This window comes from Taurulus bubalis, assembly GCF_910589615.1.
Source record: "Taurulus bubalis genome assembly, chromosome: 7".
Lineage (NCBI taxonomy): Eukaryota > Metazoa > Chordata > Actinopteri > Perciformes > Cottidae > Taurulus > Taurulus bubalis.
Window position 1 is genome coordinate 24,407,885 of NC_136595.1, and position 13,448 is coordinate 24,421,332.

The 13,448-nt window shown below is 44.2% G+C and overlaps 1 protein-coding gene across 1 annotated transcript in view; it reads left to right on the plus strand.

The window, feature by feature from the left end:
* Positions 1-272: 272 nt before the first annotated feature.
* The window catches only part of ncanb (neurocan b), a gene marked incomplete at its 3' end in the record, with an annotated part of 105,001 nt that continues 91,825 nt past the window's right edge, over positions 273-13,448 (plus strand). Inside the window, exon 1 of the mRNA XM_079220826.1 lies at positions 273-339. Within this exon, the coding sequence (XP_079076952.1) occupies positions 276-339 (64 nt within the window). The 5' untranslated portion in view covers positions 273-275. The remainder of the gene's footprint in view (positions 340-13,448) is intronic.

A 13,448-nucleotide genomic window follows, 5' to 3' on the forward strand; every position in this document is an offset into this window, starting at 1 on the left:
ACATTATAAAAACACTAAATTAGAATGAAGAATGAATTGACTGCCCTCTATGCTCCGGCTGTGCGAAAAAAGAAGAAAAAAAAGAAACGATCCTATGAAAAGGAAATTGCAACCGGTGACTCATCCGAGCATGCAGTGTGTATCCGACGAGCCTCACAACGGCAATGTGTTGCTTTCGGTTTGTTCCTCTGTGCACTCACATTGCCCCTCTCTCTCTCTCTCTCTCTCTCTCTCTCTCTCTCTCTCTCTCCTCCTCTGTCTCCAGGTGCAGCAGGATGCAGGCCGTACTGCCTGTGTGTGGACTGCAGCCCCTGCTGGCCCTCCTTCTGCTTCACTGCTGTGGTGAGTCCTCATTAAACTGTAGGCCGTCCCCGACACCCGACCCACCGTGCTCGTGGAACACAACTCCACATAAGCGTGTGCACAGACCGACTTCTGGCTGCGGTCGAGATCCCACACCAGCAAAGTATTCCTACTACGTTTGGCGTCAAATTTAACAAGAATTTCTGAGTATGAAACATGAGCGTACTGCACATGCTCAACCGCCCCACAATGCATTGCATCTCGGTAAAGTCATGTTACCGTCTTGTGAGATTTTGAGCAATGATGACGGTTTAATGTGTCATTTTATTAAGTTAAAACATTGTTTTCTGGTGAGAAAGTACAGTGAGTGTTTTTTTGATTCCCAATATGTAGTTTGGAAAATCGCTGCAATCGTTTTAGATTTTTGACCTCTTCGGAAAGTGGCCCTGAAACCGACCCGGTGCAAGCGACCTCTTGAGCATACTTCAGTGTGAACAGTCTGCTTGTTAAAATCCACAGACCAGTGAGGTTGGAGGCTGCTGAGGCACCGACTCTTTCAGAGATTTACAAATATATGAATCCAATAGAGTAGTAGTTGTTCATATTTCATATTGGCATTCTTTACATAGATGAGGTACATATTTGATTCCACCGATATTTGATTTCCTCTTTTAAATTACCATTGCAATTCCACAATTCATACTCATTCAATACAAATAATCATAAAGCCTACTGCAGTGCATGCATGGACCTTTACTTATAACTGTAAATGAAGTCTTGTCGTCTATCCTTCTGGACAAAAATCTCTGACTTTGTTGTAAAAGCCTTCCTCATCTTCTTTTAGTTTTAAAAGTGTAGAAGAAGAGCAACGGCAGAACAAGCGTAAACTCTCGCACACCCCCTTCTTTTTGCAGCCAGAGGAGTCGCCCCCTGCTGGCCATTAGAGATACAGTTTAAGGCACTTCCGCATCGGTTTCACTTTTTAGAACCAGGGGCGGACGCCTGGTAAAATCATACTTAATCGCTCATTTAGTAGCCCGTCTTCAGCACATTAGTATGCTACATATACATTTTTACCGGTTGAAATGGAGCCTATGAATACTTCATGGTCCTATTACCTCTGATAGATCAGATTCTGTGTGCAGTCAATCTGCCACATGATTCATAGTTATCATTAATAGTGAAAATAAAAAATACATTATATATTTGATCGACTACTTGTGCAACCAACCTGCAAATGCGAGCGTTGCTCCCCTTCAGAGTACCCTCCGTAGTTTGTTTGGATCCACCTCCTGTCACATCCCAACTTCAATGTACAGAACGTGATAAATGACGTCCCCGGTGCAATTAAAGTGAGATGAATACATCTGCTTGAAAACCTGGTAGTAGAGCATGCAGGGAAGCAGGGGGACTGGATGAGAGCCGGAGTGATGTGTGGTACAGATAATACAGCATGTCTTCCCAATCAAAGATAAACAAAAACCCACATCACCTCCAAGGCCACATAGCACACAAACACTTTTCTTTTAACTCTCAGCCAAGAACTTTTAAATGGAACCATTCAAATAGTATTTTGTAAAAAGAAATCCAGCACTTGAAGTATAAAGAACGTGGTGGGCTATTGACTCTGTCTTCAGGCTTTAGAAAGCCCAGCTTGAGATGTGATACTTTGTCCAATCACAGGTCATTTTAGGGACAGCTCTTTCCTGTTGGCTCTCCTCTCAAAATGCTTTCCAGGCCCATCGGTCTGCAAAGGAAACAGGACAGTAGTTCTCATGGAATTGCTGCCATATAACGGCACCTGGACCCCAATCACCGTGATGTTAATGAGGTTTGAAATGAATGACGAGTGCTCGCACCGCATGTTGAAAGGTTATTATGGATTTTATGACTCCAAAAATGAACCTGCCTCCCCCCAGCTTTAAGTAAAGTATACAGCTGTGAATATCCCCCTTCTGTAAACTTTCCTCACGCCCGTTTGTTCAGTGGCAGAATTATAGCTCGCGCTGGTCAACAATAGGTGGACACAAATGAGCATTCGTGAGTGAGCAACAGCCAGGTTAGCAAAAGTAATCCCACGAATGAGTGGTCCAGATGTGTGGTGGGTTCAGTGGTGGCGAGAGAACGACTTGTTAGCTCTCCTCCGCCGATTCGACATCTTCTCCGTCCGTCCATTCCTTTCCTCGCGTGTCTCCGCATCCTGAGCCCTCGGCGGACATTCGCAGCTCAGCGACTAGCCCACTTATTCCTCCCGTTTCATCTGCTCATAATTACCAAAAACAGCACTCCCAAGACGGGGCGAAAAGATGAGATGCAAAGAAGAAAAACAGAATCTGAGACGTCAAAAAGCTCACATTAATCCTCTCAGCCCGTTTCAAGAGAAGGAAACATAATTTTGATATTTTGTTAAATCTCCGAGATATTTAGTTCTAGTGTACGTTTGCAGAGCTCATTAACATTTGCTTCGATTCCTTTGAAAAGCTGGAAGTTTAGGATCTTAATCCTCTCATTACGTGTCAGCAGGCCTTACAAACTCTGCAGAGCAACTTGACGTTTTGCATCTGTTTGGATGATAATTTTACTGCATTTTTTAAAACCCTCGACTTAGCTGAGAGGGGGGAATATGCAGAGAGAGGGAAGCATGAAGCTTGGTATATGCATGTGTTTGTGTGTACGTCCAGACCTCACATCCCCTCAGTGACCTCCCTGACCGCCTGCTCCTCTCTGTAATGTATGCTTTCTGCCTTCTGTGGCGGTACCGAAAAAAAAAAAAAAAAAAAAAGTCAAGGCACCTGGCACCGGGGCCTTTCTGTGACTCGGGGCTCAGATTCGCCAGCTGAGAGATGATGAAAATGAAGCCAACTCCTCTGTCTTTCTCTCTGTGTGCGTATATGTTTGCGCGGAAACCCTCAGGTTACATCTGCCAGGTAGTTTATGCAGCCAACTTGCAGCTCACACACACACACACACACACACACAACACTCAGAGCATCTCTGAGGAGCCTGATAACACACTCTGCTTTGGAGGAGTTTAGTTTTTGAGGGCATTCCTGTCTCCTGTGTTTTTCTGCCCTCCATTCCTGCATTTGTGTGTTTGTTTTTTCGGCTGAGTGACTCTGGAAACAGTCAATGGGAGGTAGAGGACTACTGGGAGGGCTGGCACTGAAGCTCACCCCGTGACACTTTGCTTGACAGCCCAGAGATTGGGAAGAGAGGTGGGACGTGGAGGGGGGGAGGACAGATTAGGGGTGAGCTTTTTGCCCATGTGTGTGTGTTGATGATAGCGTGAGCATGCCTCCACTTTTGTCTGCACTTGCCTACGTGTGTTTGTGAGTTTGAAAATGTTGGCTGCGTGCCACGCGAGATAAATGCATCATTATGCTTCAGAGGGCGCAGAACGAGTCACGGCAGCAGCCTGCGGGGAGTTCCTGTGACGCCTGACACGGCCCGGTAGGAGTCCGCTCAGACGGGGAGGACGCTGCAGGGAGATGGTTACTATTTGTCACAGAGAAGGGATGAGCAGACTAGAGGAGGCAGTCTGGGTCACAAAGGGATGGTCACAGTGTTGGCCTGTCACAATAATTACGTTACGGACGATTTCCGTATACGCTACACCGACATGAACTCGATAACCTTTACATATTGGACTTATCGTACAACACCTGGACCCGGCCTTGATTATTTTTACGTCAATCAAGCATTTATCATAGGTTACATTAGCACGATCTAGAACGTTTTCATTATTATCATTATAGCCACATTCACGGTCCTTCACAGTGTCACATCAACGTTAGCTTATAGGTCAACTCCATCTGGGGTTTTTTCCAGAAAAAAAGTAGGAAAAACGCTGCCTCAGCATTAAAGTAAGCTAAAATGAAAATGTGTTTTGATAATGGAGTCTGGTGGGTTTGAAGAGAGTGAAATAACAGCTTCATAAAAGAGCTGATGGCGAGAGGGAGGGGGGAAACGTATTTTAAGCACCTAGAAAAATCAGTTTAAGTGTAGGCTATATATTTTTTTTTTTATATCACTTTTTCTTGCCGTTGTATCGTTCTCTTCAAAGATAAGACTCCATTATATATGTCATCATCTATGGGAAAACTCTGATGGAAGGGATAAGAAAAATAACATTTTGACTACAAATAAACATACTTTGACCAAGACCTTGGATTTGAATACGTAAGGGAACACCGCTGGGAAGCTCAGGAATGATATAAAAACCTAAGAAAAATTAATAAATAAAGAATGGACATCTGCTTGAAAGCTTAATTCTGCAGGTGTGGGTGGGCAGGTCCATTATGTTTGACATTTCATCACCGTTTTCAAAGGCTAATAGCGTGATACAATTTAGGCAAAGGGAAGCCTGAGGGAGAGACCCAGGAGAAAAGCGAGGAGGAATGTATGGAGAGGAGAAATAAAGCACAATAGAAAAAGGAAGGAGCCGGAGAGAGTTGGGAGGAATGTTTCAGGGACAATGTCAGCATGGAGACATCATTTCCAAACCCTGCGTGATGTCCGCCTGCCAGACCTGCTGTGCACACACACACACACACACACACACACAAACACACACACACACACACACACACACACACACACAAAAACCAAGGAGACAACCAGTGCCTCCTCATTACATCATGCATTAGTACATAACCTCAGATCTGCTCTTTTGAAGGCCACCAAAGCACATATTAAATGTCTGTGTGTGTATTTGTGTGTGTGTGTTTTCTGTCCTGATCAGAAGCTACCTCCTCCTTTTTTTTTTTCTTCTTTCTATCCATATGTGGTGCCTCTGTTGCCATGGTTATCGTTTCTTGGGGCTCGGTCGGGCCAGCCTCAGCATCCTTCCCATCTTCCCGAGCGATAACGTATCAGCTTTTTAAAGAGCCGCCGCCACTTCCGTCATGTTATGTTTTCCACGTCTCTTGTTTCCTCCTTTCTGTATCTCTGTGCGTCATCATTCTTGTTAGAAGGTTGCATTTCACCGCAACAGAACAATAAAGACGGCGGAGCAGTTTTGTCAGAGCGTCCGCTCACACACAAACAAACCCACACTCGCTGCTGCTTTTCCTTGAAATGTTTTATTCATATCAGATGGCAAAAATGATTTAACTTCTTCCCACTCGACCCAAAAAGTTTGTTCTGTTTTTTTTTCTCAACAGGAACCGTCTTTTGTTTGTAATGTTCCCTTTAGCTGATAGAATGAGATCTTCTTTCTTATACATCTACATTTACATGTACAGTAGTGTGAAGGCAAATCTTGTTTTTTGGATTGGAGACATAATCACTCGTGGTTTCATATTATTTCCTAGAAAGAAGCTGATATCTTTACATCAGTAAGTACAATTTTGAGGGACCTCTTTATACTTCAACTACCACATTTTAGTGGGAAATATTGTACTTTTTATTTTAGTACTATCATTTTCATTTTACTATGTACACTTTTTATTTTACTTGGTTCATTTGTCTGAGTTACGAGTTCCTTTGCAGACTCAGATTTTACATATTTGATCTTTATATATTATAAAGAATTATATAGATACATTACCCAGCAGTATATTAAGTAGTTAAAACTGGCTCCACCTCTACCAGCTGCAACATTAAAAAGCTTCTTATGTGTTAACGAAGCAATAATAATAATCCAACTGGAGACCCCTCTTGCGATGGGATCACACCTGGCGCGATGCCAAATCGTGTGCAAAGTACTTGAAACCACTTCTGTGCTCGTTCCCGATACAGTAGTTGTCTCCAGGACCACATTTTGCCACGATGACTCATAAGGTGAAAAACAGCAGCAGCGTCAGTGGTGTAGCTGGTAATATCGTAATATAACTCTGAAGGGGGTGATTCAGCAGAATGAGTACTTTTACTTTCAATACTCTAAAGGCTCTCTGTACATTAATATAGCAGCAAACGACTAGATATAGTGGAGTAATGGCTGCCTAAGCGGTGGAGGCAGTCACGTTCTCCCTCTGTGAGTTAAGTCAAGCTTAGCTTGTCTTGGTAGCTCAGGTTGCACGTGAGTCCCAGTGCATGGGCCCCACTGGCTGGTTCTCCGGTTCCCCGGCGTTAAAACACGGTTCTGTCAGCACTGCATTGTTCGTCAAAGTCAGTTTTGTTTGTCAATTCTTCCATTCCATTGTGCAAGCATACAGAAGATTTAGCTCCGTTAGCTGCTAGCCGGCGGCTCGGCCATCACCATGCTGAATAAAGCTCGGTAAAATGTGTAAATACAGACCTTTTTACTGTCTGACAGAGTATTTGTTTACTGGTGTACTAACTACTTTTACTAAAGTGCAGGAGGAGTATGAAGCACTGCGTAAGTGGATGGTAATAGTAACTAAAATGGAGACAGTAACGAACTTTGCCCCGGTTTTCTCTCCACTCACTTGCATCGTTCTTTCCAGGAAACGTTCTTGGAAGTTCTAAAACAATTATCGACCTGTAAGAGCATTACCATTGAGTCCACGTTCTCCTGTGTGCATTAAAGAACATCCATCTTGTTCCAGATTAAAACCAAGAGAACAACAAAAGCACTTGGACCCGAGCCCGCCGCAGTCCAGTTGTTTGTGTTGTATCAGCTGTCATTTCATAACACAGTGATCAACTAATAGCGGCAAGCCTCTGTCAGACAGCTCATCCTTCATGATTTATGACCTACACACACTTCTGCACGAACACACACACACACACACACATATAATCAGCTGACACGCAGGCAGCGGGAGTGGAGCGGCGGCGACAGCAGAGGATGCACTCCATCAGTCCCCGGTAGCGCTTGACTGGCAGGCTGACGGGTCTGATGTGGGCAAGTCAGAGAGAAAAGGGGCTTTTATCATCGGAAAAACCCATTGCAGGCTCCTCGGAAAAGAAAAAGAAAAAAGAGAGGGAGAAAGAATGAGGAAGAGAGGGAGGGGAAAATGGTGTTCGCAATTGTGTTCTATTACAGTGAAAATGCCATCACTGTCCAACCTGTGTCTGTGTGCCAGCCAGTGTTGGGGTAGTTACTCAGAAAAAAAGTAAATAGTTACACGCTACTAGTTACTTCTGAAAATTGGAACTACATTACTTTACTAGTTACTGCATTTGAAAAGTAACTTCACTACTAGTTACTTTACATTCCATTTGTCAATTTTCAATAATAATTTATTATTGTTAATTAATATAATTTCCAATAATAATAATCGCGCGAGTCACACGACACTTCCTGCATGAACAATCTACCGTAAACGTCGGGTTACGAGCCGCTACTACCTTCGGTCAGAGTCCCCGTTAGCTCCCCGCTGTAGCCGGCTGGGGCTCCTGCTAGCGCTCCGTCACTTCCCCCCTAACTTCCGTTAGCTCTCCGTTAACTTCCGCTAGCTCCCCGAAAACCACTGAAGGTAGCGGGACCAGGCTCGACCCCCGACTTGTGCCGAGGGGTCGCGGCCAGTAGCAGCAGCAGCGCTAGCTAGCAGCTTGTTGCTACTGTTCATGCAGGAAGTGTCGTGTGACTCGCGCGCCACTAAAAGAGAACTTTTCGGACTGGTAAAAATGGCTTGGGTAACGCAGGAAAGCGCGTTCCTGAGGTCTAGTAAAGTAGTGTCGTTACCAATATTTTGAGTGTAATGCGTTACTTTTCTTCGTTACCTATAATAGTAATATCGTTGCTGTAATCCGTTACTGTAAAGACGTCGGAAGAGGAGTTTCCAGGAGGGCCTCGGACACGCTGCCCTTCTTCACACTCATACCGACAGACACCGGCACCGGATGAGGTCAATGAAAGACCGCCCCGGTGACATTTAACAAAGTCCCGTCGCACTGGCTCGGACTCGCCGATGAGTTTTTACTTAGCACACGTTTTTTTTTTTTGCTTTAGCGTTGACATCTAGCTCCATTATTTCGTCTTCCTTTTTATCAGCCTTGTTTAGAAAAGGGTGACAAAGAGCAAATATGAAACACAGACAGATATCGAACAAAAGAAAGCTTCTCCGGGGTTAAGCTTGTGAAAACATTTCCATCTAAATGCAGATTTGATACAGCGGTGGCATCGGAGGCCCCTCGCTACTTTGCATTCATTACCACAGAGGACGAGAACAATGTTGGTTTTTTTTCTTCTTCTTTTTGTTATTTTCACCTGGTCTCCGTCACGCTTTAATTTAGGCTTCTTTTTTTTTCAAGAGCGGATCTGCAATTGATTTCATTTTATTTAGTTTTAGCAGCAAATTGCAGCACCGGCAGGGAAACAAAGATAAACATTTGTCCAAATAAAGTGGACAGAAAAAGAATAAAAAGGGGGTGGGAAAAGGGAGTGTTGATTGTAAAGCTTGGTTGGCTTCATTTGCGGAACTCTCTCGCCAATGGCAAGATAAGTAGCTTAATGGAACCCAAATGGTGCTTATCCAGGTGGAACCTAGCAAGGAACTGGCAAGCAGATTAAACAATATTGATGCCTCTTAGCCGAAGAATACATTTGCCTGTTTTTGTTTCTAGCAAGCTCTCGGCAAGGTGGTTCAGAAATTGCAGTTTGATTGTCTTCTGGGACCGCACATAACTCTGAGTGTGTGTGTGTGTGTGTGTGTGTGTGTGTGTGTGTGTGTGTGTGTGTGTGTGTGTGTGTGTGTGTGTGTTTGAAGGGAAGGGGCATGCGGAGTGTGTGGTAAACAATGATGAGTGCCACATCCTCGAGGGGGATAAAGCAAAGAGACTGACAGCAGGGAGTGGGAACTGAAAGCCTCCCGTGAAAGATGTGTTCTCTGAGTGAGTTTGTGTTCGTGGGAGAACGAATGTCACACGATGTCAGTCCACCTCCCGCTGAATCACAAAAGTGCATCTCTGCTTTTTCCCCCCATCACAGCCTCTTGACTCCTTTTCCACATCGCATCACTCCAATTTGCCCGATACACATACCTCCATCTTTTTAAATTTGTATTTTTCCATGTATGTCCCCTCTCAATCCTACACTGCGTTATGCCAATTGTGCTTGTTCATCTTTTCCGAAGCTTCTGTGTTTTCTGTCAGTGCGAGGGGGAAAAGAACATTGCTGCTGCTATCAAGTAAAACAAATTCAAACCGTGAATCCATTTTCCCGACAAGCACTCCTGTTGCGGAGTTTGTGGAGGTCCACAAACTGTAAAAAAAAAAGCCACTTTGGTCAACAACGGTGCGTAAATCACAACGTTGGCATTTAAACCAGCTGTCGCTGAAGCATTTGCTTTTGTTTGTTCAAACGGTAAATTGGAGTCCTGTGAGACAATTGGAAAAACGTGCATCTGCTCTGTGGGAAACAAATGATAAGTTACATAACAGCAAAAGATGGAATGACTCTCTGCGATCCCTAGGATAGAACAGAGACCCTCATTCTTTCCACGACCAACAAATCCTCCGTAAAGCAGCAAGCGTTTTGGCTTCTTCGGGTTATGTTCCTGCTAAGTGAATTCTCTCTGCAGCCGTAAGAGCATTGTTGTGTTTTACCTGCTTGATAAACTAACCGCTATTCAAAATCATCCATCCCCGCTGCAATCCGACCCTTAAATGCTTCATAGGTTTCTTTTTACCATCCTTATTTACGGACTTTATTCCACATTTGAGCTCCTCTGGGTATTAGTTTGCTTGTATGTTTTTTTTTTATGTTACTATGTGTGTCTCTGTGTACAAGCGGCTCGTAACAAATTAATAAAGTTGTATTGAATTTGAATTTTGGGAGATACGCTTATTTGTAGTGGTGCAGGGACGGTGTATGTCTGGATGTTAGCATCGACCACAAAAAGCCAATGGGATATTTCTTTTGGATTTGCATTACATAAACTCAGATGTACTCAAAACTTACGTCCTAGCTTCAAAATGTACTGACATATTTTATATCGTAGAAAAAAACATTAAAGTCTCTAAAGCTTGTGTTAACCACAGACCACATTTCAGGCCTCCAACATGAAACTACGAAAAAAACAAGTGCAAAAAGTGCATTTCTTGCAGTGCTCTATGAAAAGCTACAGCGGGGAGCCAGTTAGCTTCGCTTAGCATAATGACTGGAGACGGGTGGAAAGATTGTGACAAAAGAGCACCTGAATTTTGTGTTTTCCTTTCCATAAATAAAATATCTTCCCCATAAATGAAAACATGCGCCCTGAAGACAAAGCCATGCTTTCTGAATGTAACCTCACATATATTGGACAGATGTGGAAGTGATATCAATCTCCTCGCTTAACTTTCCACCTGACTAAACCTGCTTCACAAATCGTTGCAACTATTCCCTGAAGATGATTGTTTTGCGACCCACACTGTTACTTGTTTATTCCTCACCTCCACCGACTCGTCTCATCTTATCCCTCCGCCCTTGAAACGCCCCATGCATTTCGTTTCACGGGTCACTCCACCTTCTGAACTCCTCTGGAGTGCGAAACGACTCAAACGAGAGCACAGAACCAACACAGATCAGTCGGTGAGGGAGTCAGACAAGCAGCGCTTGTCGAAGGCGGCGTCGCTGGGAGAAGAGGGGAGATGTGGGGTATTTATGTGCGTTCATGCGTCTGCGGGGAGGAGAAAATGTGACGGGGAGAGCTGACGTTAAGCCATCAGGGTAGAGGCTCTCAGCCTCTTAGCTTGAGCAACGGCAACAGCCTAATGGCTGCAGGAATGAGCAATGACAGCAATCCACGCGTCTGCTATTTGTGTGTGCTCAAAGTCACATTAACCATCCAGTAGGGAATGAAAAATGGTGGCTTCAAAGAAGTGTATGTGTGTGTGTGTGTGTGTGGGTGTGTGTGCGCGTGCGTGTGTGTGTGTGTGTGTGTCCTCGCGCGTGCATGTGTGTAGGGTGTGCATACGGTGCTCCATGAATAGCAAATGACAGATGAGATGTTTTCACTTGTGCGAGCATTCAAGTACACACACACACACACACACACACACACACACACACATAAACACACACTTATACAATGCATACACTCTTGGCTAAATTGCAGGACCGGCGCGTGCACCTCTCTAGATGAAAAGCAATCATGCCGCTCCTCTATTTGCAACTTATCCTAACACACAAAAAGCCAACATTCTATACACACAAAGCACAAAGTGTGCTCACGGTGTCAAGAACATTTCAGGATCAAGGCATTTCGCTGGTCCGTATACGAATAACACACACAAGCAATTCAGCATAATAACTTAAATAAACTGGTTCCAAATTCCGTATAGCGGATATATTTTCCAAATATTCCAATTTCAGCTCCTCAAACGGAGTAATATATTGTCCTGCACACCACTTTCTTGTGTGCTAAAGTGCCATCATTCAGATCATTTCGGCCACTGAGACATGCTGTATTATTATTCTTTTTAGTTTTTTGTTAATCGATGGTACCGGGTGTCAGTAGGCCAGACTACCGGTGGCCCGTGAGAGCTGTGGGTGGGAGGCGGGTGCATGTACAGGTGCAGGTGCTACTGACACATTCCTCAGCACTTCTTTGTGCTTACAGAATGTTTCGCACAGCGAGACTCCAGCTACTGCTATTGGTTACTCTGCAATTTTTGCTTCAAGACAATCGCATTGTTCTCCCCCCACATGGACTTTCTGGGCGCTGCAAAATTGACAATCAAAGATGAAGCAACTGATTAAAGTTGATCTGAATCCTGAAGTTAATTTCCTCAGCGTGACTGGGGAGGGGGAATCTAATTCTGAAACAAAAACAAAAACACAGCATATCTCGATCTATGGGCCTCTATCTACAGATAAAAACCCGAAATAAGATTGCCAGGTGAAAAAAAGAAGAAGTGAAGAACTGGAGTGCTCATCTCGAAAGCTGGCGGGAGGTCGTCCCGCGGGGGAGTAGGAGGAGAAGGTGAATGGCAGGACATGGGGAGAAAAATGACAGAGCAGGCAGAAGGATGGAGAGGTTGAGTGACTCGCACAGCGGTGAGCTTGTGACCGCTGGAAAAACATTGTTGCACCGATCTGCCATTTAATTACAGAGAGGCGGGGCCGCCCCTGTAGCGCTTTAACGTGCGTCCAATCAAACAGGACGAACACACAAAGTGTGCGGTGGAAACCGACACTAATGAAAAAGAATCAATACGCTCATTTTCTCCGCCGTTCAACCGTTCCGCCCACCTGGGGAGGGCTTCTTTGTGGTCTTTCATTTTGATCTCTCTCTCTCTCTCTCTCTTCTCTTTGTCTTCTGTGGCTTCACTCAAAACCACAAATGTCGACATCACGGCTGCTCACGCGGAGAAGTCAGGGGATCAACAAAGTCGTTGGGATTCATCCTCTGGGGACCATGAACGCCTCGAGCCGCGCTGCCAGCGTGGCTTAAACGCGGCGAGCCTGATTGTGAATGCATGCGTGCATTGTCGCTGTACTTTGGAGCAAATTAGATTAGACACAGTGACACGTTTTTGCCAGCGTTCGAGGTAGTGAGGAGAAAGGGAATAGTGACTGATAAGAGAGCCGAAAAATAATCTGATTGGGTTTAAGACTTTGCAGGTAAACCTCATTCGCACACTGGATAAACAGAAGCAGGTCGAGCTCAGGGACGATAACCTGCATTCCTGTTTTGTCAGAGTGGAATTCACATCTACCTCTGTGATGTAAATGAGCCACCTCTGTCTTTTCCGGCAAGGTGACACAAGATTAGAGTATAATGGTAATGCATGAGGTGACTCTCCCAGTGTAAAATGAGTCGGGCAGAAGACAAACAAAGAAAAATGCAGTGCAATATTGCAAAGCAAAACGACTGATATCTTCTAAACGCGCCGCACTCTGAATCTCTTATGATAATGCTCTTTCTCTCTGTCATCAATTGTTTTGATGAAAGTAACATTTGTATCTATATGGCGGCGGCGGCGGCGCTTTAAGCTGCAAAGAGGTGGCTGATATTGATCCCATAATGCACATCCAGGTTTGATGTATGGCTCATGAAAGCACTTTTGATATCTTGCCTCCACAATCCAGTCCTGCCACTATGCACACAGAAAGGATTCGAAAATGTATTTTGTGATTTATATATCAATGGTTCTCTCGGGAAAAATGTTTTCCCCCATGCACACAAAGGTAGTTATCATTATTTATAAACAACATGTGCATATACAAAGGATAAGATTCACAAATATTTCTGATGCACTCATGACTATTAGTTTTTTTTAAATAAATCCAAGAGAAATCCAATAATACATAT